The following is a 7,838-nucleotide window of genomic DNA, read 5'->3' as shown; positions in this document are numbered from 1 at the left end:
TCCCAGCCGATGCTGGGGGGTCCCCCCCAGCCCCAGCCCCAGCCGACCCCCAGAACTCCAGATATTCCCATGGGGTCCCCCCCATTCCCAGAGGACCCCCGCTTGAGCCCACATTACCCCAGCCAACCCCAGAGGGCCCCATCTGGTCCCGGAGGACCCCAGCTGATCCCAAGGGATCTCAGGCGACCCCCTGAGGGTCCCGGACAATCCTTGAGGCCCCCATTTGACCCCTCTGGGGGCAGGGGACCCCAGGCCCCCCCCTCCCCGATTCCCCTACCAAAATGGCGGCCAGAGCCTGCCCTCACCGCCTGCCCTCACCCAAGATGGCTGACGCGGGGCTGGGCGGGAGCGACGTCACCGCAGAGCAGCGCCCCTCCTCCCCAAGATGGCCGCGCGCACTCCCCGCCGCCGGCGCGTTGCCCTTAGCCAAGGTGGCGGAAGGCCTAGTGGAGGAAACGGTGCCGCGCCCTCTCCTAAGATGGCGGGCGCAGCGTCAGCGCACCGCCCCGGCGCCAGGCCTCACCGCTGCGCGCTGGGCGTAGGGGCGGGGCGGGAGAAAGCGAAAGTGGCGGAGGGACCGGGTCGGCCGCGGCGGCGGGAGCGGGAGAAGCGGGAGAGGGGAGAAGCGGGAGAGGGAGCTCCCGGCGGGAGGCGGCCGGGCCCCGGCGAGAGGCAGACGGGCCCCTGCTGGGCGCGGGACGCGCGCCCCCTGCCGGGCCGGAGGAGCCGGCCGGGGCGGCGTCGGGGGTCCCCCCTGTCCCCCCGGGCGGGGCTGCGGGACGCGGGGACCCCCCCCCAACCCCGGACCCCCTTCCCCGACCCCCCCCGGCCATGGCGCGGCTGGAGGCGGTGGCCAACGTGGCGCTGCGGGTGCCGGGGCTGGCGCTGCTGGACCTGCTGTACCGCTGGGACGCGGCGGCCCTCGGCGACCTGCTGCGGCCCCGCCGCGGGGACCCCCCCCCCCTGCTCCGGCCCCCCCGCCCTACGGGGCGCCTACTGCCTGGGTGAGGGCTGCGGCGGGACTGGGGGGAGAGGGGGGGGGCGGCCACCCTGGGGACACGGCGGGGGCAGCCCGAGGGTGGACAGGCTGGGAACGGGGAGGGGCACCCCGGGGGTGGACATGTTGGGGGAAACGGGGACACCCCAGGGATGGACAGGTTGGGGACACAAGGGGACACCCCAGGGGACAGACAGGCTGGGGACACGGGGGACACCCCAGGGGTGGACAGTCTGGGGACACAAGGGGACACCCCAGGGGACAGACAGGCTGGGGAAACGGGGACACCCCAGGGGTGGACAGTCTGGGGACACAAGGGGACGCCCCAAGGGATGACCAAGCTGGGGACATGCAGAGGCTGGACAGGTTGGGGACATGGTGGAGACACGCCGAGGGATGGAGAGGTTGGGGACATCCCAAGGGATGGACACGTTGGGGACACAAGGGGACACCCAGGCCCTGGCCAGGCTGGGGACATGAGGGGACATCCCAGGGGATGGCCGTGTTTGGGGACAACCCAAGGGCTGGCCGTGCCTGGGATCTCGCCGCACCAGCCCCTGCGGACACCCGCTGGCTGTGGCGCTGTCCCCAGCGCCGGCGGACGCTGCGTCCCCAACGTTGTGCCCCCCAGGCACCGCGTGTCCCCTGGCAGCGGGGACAGCTGTGGACCCCGGAGGTGTCCCTCTCGCAGTCCCATCCTGCCCACGCCACCCCGGCGCTGCGTGCGGTGACGGCCGTGTCACCAGCAGGGGCTGCCTGGCTGGAGGGGGGGCTCGGCCGGGCAGGGAGGCTCAGTGGGTCCGTCTCACCCCGCTGTCTCCCCCATCTCCGCAGGCCACTTGCTGTGATACCGAAAAGCCGGTAGAAGAAACCCTCCGGGACTCGTTTTGGAGTTTTAGAAAGCAGGCATTCTTTATTGCAGCGCTGGGTGCGCGGGGGATGGTTCCACCTAGCGTGCATGCCACAGCTTTAGCACAAACAGGTTATATAGAATAACTAATTGCCTATTAGTCCGATTAGGATACATATACATAAAAATGATTGGAACTGATTATCGCAGTACTGTACTGCCTACATCCGATCACGCGCAATGAAGGATCCCTTTGAGTCGAAGGGCTGCTTTTGCGACCACCGACCCATGGGAAGTTCTTGTCGGCTGTCCTTGAAGTCCTTATTCCTGTCATTGTTCTTTGATCTTGAAGCTTAACGCAGCTTCAATCACATGTGGTCCGTTTCAGCATTGCTCTCATCTAGCGTACAGGAACATGTAGTCCTAAGAGCAAAGAACTGCAAAACTTAGGAGTAACTACCTCTACCAGTTAATTGCTTGGCTATACTCTTGTCTATTGTTTCAGTCATAGCGTTAGTGTAAGATTTCTAATAATTATTTACCAGATCTCACTTTTACAGTCACCTAGCAGCAAACCAGTTTCCACGGCTGGTACAAAATATTAAAACCATCCAAATATTTAGACATACCATACAGAATGTATGGAAATATGCTATCAATTCCCCCCTTTCTGTTTGAGGCTACTAAGTCTTTTAGTAGTCTCACTTGAACATAGGTTGAGTCACAGCTTGTTTAAGACAGCTAAATGCGACACAGATTATAACAATGATGATAACTACTTCTCTTGCTCTGTTGGTGCGACAAGGGGAAGCTTCAGGCTACCCAGTACATCTATCAACTAGAACTAGGATATATCAATATCCTTCATTTTGAAGCAATTCTGTAAAATCGATTTGCCAATATTTTCCTGGAGAATTTCCTTGCTTAGTAATTAAAAAAATGATTTTATTATTGGTTTTGGAATTATTACATATACAAATTTCACATCTACTTGTAATTATTCAAATAATTTTTGTCATACCTCTTACAAAATACACTTTTGTAAATGCTTAACAAGGTTTTCTCTTCCCCAGTGTACTTTGTTATGTTCAGCCCGGGCAATTTCTCTCATTATTGCAGGTGGGACTATTATTTGACCTGTTGGTGTTACAGCCCATCCTGTTTCAGTTTTTATTAGTCTGCAATTTAATAACTAATTCTTCACCTTTTTCATTATAATTTGGAGCATCTTTAGGTAAATTTACACTTTCTCTGGAACTAGTGTTAGGATGTCTTTTTCTGCAGCCTCTTTAGCAGCTCTGTCAGCCAATCGGTTACCTGTTTCAGGGACAGTCCTACCTGACTGATGTGTTTTACAGTGCATTATCATGACTGCTGTTGGCTTTTGAATGGCTTCTAACAATTTCAGTATTTGTTCTGCATGCTGAATGGTGGTTCCTTGTGCAGATAACAGTCCTGTTTTTTCCATATTGCTCCATGTGTATGTACTACTCCAAAAGCATACTTTGAGTCTGTCCAAATGTTGACTCGCCTTCCTTGACTTCGTTCCAGTGCTCGAGTGAGAGCTATCAATTCAGCCTTTTGGGCAGATACATTTGAAGGCAAAGCTCGTGATTCAGTTACCTTTTCAGGAGTGGTTACCACATATCCTGATAAACGTTTTCCTTCACGGATGAAACTGCTTCCGTCGGTATATAGCCCCCAATCCGCTTCTTCCAGTGGTGCGTCTCAGAGATCTGGGCAGCTGGAATAGACTTCTTCAATTGTCTGCAGGCGGTCACGTTCTGGTTCTCCTTCAACTTGATCAGTTGTTAAAAACACAGCAGGGTTAACAATAGTAGTTTTTAAGTAAACATCGTCTTGCTCCAACAACACCACTTGGTATTTCCGCATTCTACTAGGGGATAACCAATGCCCCCCTTTCTGTTCGAGCACAGTGATCACCATGTGGGGAATGTACACTGTAATTCTTTGTCCTAGGGTGAACTCGCGAGCTTCTTGGATCAATAGCACAGCTGCAGCGATGGCTCTCAGACAACCGGGCCATCCCAGACTCACATTGTCTAATTGTTTTGAGAAGTAGGCCACAGCTCGCCGACTTGGTCCCAGATATTGGACCAGGGACACCCAGAGCTATACTTTTTTCTTTCATGAGTAAAGAGTTCAAATGTCTTTGTGAGATCTGGCAGGCCTAGGGCTGGTGCCTCCATTCAAGCCTTTTTTAGTTGTTTGAAAGCAGCTTTCCCGGCATCAGTCCAACCTATAAATCCATTGTTTGAGGTTTTGAGCTGCTCGTATAAAGGTCGGACCAGCAAGCTATAATTTGCAATTCACAGGTGACACGACCCAACCCTTCCCAGAAATGCTCGCAATTCTTTTAGAGTCTTAGGTTCAGGGAGACGTCCAATTGCCTCCTTTCTCTCAGTTCCTGATTGTCTCTGTCCTTTCAGGATTTCAAAACTCAAGTAAGTTACTTCTTTCTGGGTTATTTGGGCTTTTTCTTTTGACACTCGATATCCACCAATTCCCCAAAAGTTCAAAAAGGCTAATAGTTAACTGTGTGCATTGTTCTTCTGTCTCAGCTGCAATTAATAAATCATCCACATATTGCAACAAGATTCCTTGATTATTTGCTTTCTTCCAAATCTCTAATTCTCGTGCCAGTTGATTTCCAAAAATGGTAGGGCTGTTCTTAAAGCCTTGAGGCAAGACTGTCCACGTATATTGTGTTTTTCTCCCAGTCTCAGGATTTTCCCATTCAAAAGCAAAAAGCTCTTGACTATTGGGATCCAAGGGAACACAGAAGAAGGCATCTTTTAAGTCTAACACTGTGAGCCATTCTTGTTTCTCTGTTAGGGTTGTTAACAAAGTATTAGGATTTGCTACTACTGGATGAATATCTTGTACTATTTGATTTATTGCTCTGAGGTCTTGAACCAGCCTGTAATCTTTTCCATTAGCCTTTTTAACAGGCAAGATTGGGGTATTATATTTGGATTCACATTCTATTAACAATTTGTACTTTAGAAATTTTTGTATTATCGGTACTAACCCCTTCCGACTTTCCAGTTTTAGGGGGTATTGTTGAATTCTTACCGGACTCGATCCTGGCTTTAAATCAATTCTCACAGGCTCCGCTCTTTTGGATTTACCAGGAACTTCCCCAGCCCAGATGACTGGAATTACAGCATTATTTACTTCGACTGGTATGATCCTCTACTTTCGGTGACCGTCCTGTAACAACAAAGCCACTGCTTCGATATGTTCAGTTTCTGGAATTAGAATTTTAATCTCACCATTTTTAAATTTAATTTCTGCTTCCAATTTCTCAAGTAGGTCTCTCCCTAACAGGGGTTTAGGAGGATTTGGCAAATACAGAAACTGAGGAGTGACCCATTGCTTTCCTAATTTCATTGTCAAAGGTTTAAAAAAGGGTCTGGTCTCTCGTTCACCTGTCGCACCAACACCACTAATTTCTTCAGAACTTAATTCCCCCTTTAAGGTGTTTAAAACTGAAAAGGTGGCTCCAGTGTCAACTACAAATTCAATTTTCTGTTCTCCCAGGTTAGCTGTAACCAGAGGTTCTGCTGGGAGACTCCCCTCCGGTCCCTGCCAGATACTTTTTACTCAACTTTCCCAAGAAAAGGGGAACTTGCTGAGATTGTGCGGTCGAAATTGGGATCACTTGTGACCTTGCGGGTCTCAGGGGACGTTCCCCTTTCCAGTGTCCTTCTTGTTTACAGCGTGCACACTGATTCGGGCCCAGGGGCTGGCTGAATCCCACTGGTGACCCCAGTCCAGTTCCTCTCCCTCATCCCATTCTTCGACCACATCCCCTTCCTCGAGGAATAACTCCTCTGCTTCGTCCCACACCAGCTGCTACTTCCAGAGCAGCTGTTAACCTTGCATTCATTTTTACTCTGTAATTCATCTCTATTTCTATATGCCACCCAAGCAACTTCTAATAATTTTCCCCAGTCTCAAGAATCTGCTGAGACAAGGGGAGTCAAAAGAATCTCGGTAGACATAATAAAGGGGGATGAAAGATGATGTTTAGCGCTTACATTGTTGAAATTAGCTGACATAGAGACAGTCCTTGATAAGAAGAGCTGGCCCCAAGAGCCAGCCAAGACTGGTCTTGCGGCCTGGGTGAATGCCAAGAAAGCACCGAGCCCGCGCAAGAAAAGAGGTCACTAGCGGTGACGAAGAGGAGTCATCTGTCTTCATCTCTGCGACCACCAGACGACCACCATAAAGAGGCACTGCGCAAGCGCAGTTGAGAGGAGACTATGGAAATGACCTCTCGGAGCTAATTTTAATATGAAGCGGGGACAGGTCATGCATATGTATAGGCGTATTGTGAATATGTAACACTTGACTGTATAAACTTGAAGCGAACTGCCGAGTCGGGCGCGCACGACTTTGGTGGGACTACCCCCCCGTGCTGCCCAGCGCCGAATGAACATACCTGCTTTACAATCCCGCTGGTTGTGGAGTCTGTTTCCGCACGTCACTGCTCCTTGTAATTTTTTGTAATTTCTTTCTGGTATCATCAGAGGCTTGTCCTGTAAAGAAAGGAGCCAACTGAGCTTTTCCTTCTTCAGACTCAGGATCCATATTAGTATATTTCTTAGCAGCATCTTTTAATCTGAATTGCCTTAGGCATAGCATTTCTGATTCCGAATAGAATCCATTTTTAATATTGATCCAGCAGTCTGCTCTGAGCCAAGTTATTAGGATCTCATTTGGGATCAGCAGATGGAAAATTTTGTTCCACTGTTCCCTGCAATACTCCAGAAGCCACTTGTGCTTTTACCTGGGTTTTAGCAACCCTCCGGATCATATCTCTTTTTGTACTATCAAAAACTACATTCATTATTACTCGTATCTCTTTCTAATCAGGATCCTGAGTCTGAATCGTTGTTTCAAAAGCATGGGCTGTTTGATCGGGGTTTTCCCCGATAGCTCCCAGCTGCTATTTTCCAGTTATTTAAATCCACAGTAGAAGCATCTTTGCCCAGTACCACATGGGGAACAACACTTTTTGAGCTTGTTGTCACCTTTTTTGTTTCCTTCTTTTTCTGAAGATAGCACAAAAGGATCGCTGGGTGGTATATTAATTCCACAATCCTTCTGTCACTCAGGATGATTTCTTTAAGGTAAAGAACAAATCACACTACATAACTTCATCCCGTTTCTGCTCCCGTCTCAAAAATAACATCAGTTCTAACATGGTGTTACAATTTAGCGTCCCATTCACAGGCCACTTTTCCCTTCATCGAGCTTATACGGAGGCCACCAATGATTACAATATTAAATCAAACCTTCTCTCCGCATGTTACTACCCGAAACACCCCCCAGCTGTTTCCAGTGCTTTAAAACACACCCCAGAGGTGATCTTTGAGGGAGTTCACTTGACTGTCCCGCTCCCATTATCAACGCCTTCAGTATACAAAAATCAGAAATCGGGAAGTCAGATATCAGAGCCTGAGTCAGAATACCAAGCAGAATCAATCGGAGATCAAAAGGTCATATCCAGAGTCAATAGTCAAATACCAAAGCCTTAATCAAAGTACCGAGACCAAAAAGATCCGGTGAGCTGCTCCAGTCTCGGCTCGAGGGCTGCGCTGGGGATATATTTTTTGTTGCTGTGCATACACGATGCCGAGGAGGAGGAGGAGGCGGCACAGAGGGGAGGACAGCCCTGCTGCTGGTGCTGCTGGTGCTGCTGGTGCTGCTGCTGCTGGCGCTGCTGGCGCTGCTGGTGCTGCTGGCGCTGCTGGCAGAAGAGGGGGGGAGCCCGACAAATCGCCCCGGAGGAAGGAGGGGGGGAAGCCCCCCGAAGAGGTGTGCGGCGGGAGGGCTGGCGAGAGCCCGCAGTCCCCCCCACCCCACCCCGCGCCCCCGGTGCCTGGCCGGGCTGGGAGATCACGGCATAAAGACGGGGGATTTCTCGGCAGGAGTCGGCGGAGCCTCAGCCTGCGCTCTCCG

At 51.1% G+C, this 7,838-nt stretch overlaps 1 protein-coding gene across 4 annotated transcripts; it reads left to right on the top strand.

Moving 5' to 3' along the window:
- The first annotated feature begins 254 nt into the window (after positions 1-254).
- Positions 255-5,878, top strand: LOC115338096 (translation initiation factor IF-2-like). Of its 4 annotated transcripts, none has more exons than XM_030006556.2 (2): positions 255-1,004; positions 5,412-5,878. In XM_030006556.2, the coding sequence occupies exons 1-2, from the start codon at positions 386-388 to the stop codon at positions 5,414-5,416; spliced, it is 624 nt and encodes a 207-aa protein (XP_029862416.1). In that variant the 5' UTR covers positions 255-385; the 3' UTR covers positions 5,417-5,878. The 4 variants fall into 4 exon arrangements, 2 of the variants coding, with proteins under 2 accessions (XP_029862416.1, XP_029862415.1); XM_030006555.2 differs by lacking the exon at positions 5,412-5,878 and adding an exon at positions 1,832-1,858; XR_005931906.1 differs by lacking the exon at positions 255-1,004 and adding an exon at positions 1,940-1,979.
- The last annotated feature ends 1,960 nt before the right edge of the window (positions 5,879-7,838 follow it).

The sequence above is a fragment of the Aquila chrysaetos genome, unplaced genomic scaffold (genome assembly GCF_900496995.4).
Source record: "Aquila chrysaetos chrysaetos unplaced genomic scaffold, bAquChr1.4, whole genome shotgun sequence".
NCBI classification, from domain to species: domain Eukaryota; kingdom Metazoa; phylum Chordata; class Aves; order Accipitriformes; family Accipitridae; genus Aquila; species Aquila chrysaetos.
This window is presented reverse-complemented; position numbering and strand designations above follow the sequence as displayed.

What these genes read in the sequence shown, in the direction of transcription:
- LOC115338096 (XM_030006555.2), top strand. Translation starts at nt 386, where the DNA reads ATGGCCGCGCGCACTCCCCGCCGCCGGCGCGTTGCCCTTAGCCAAGGT.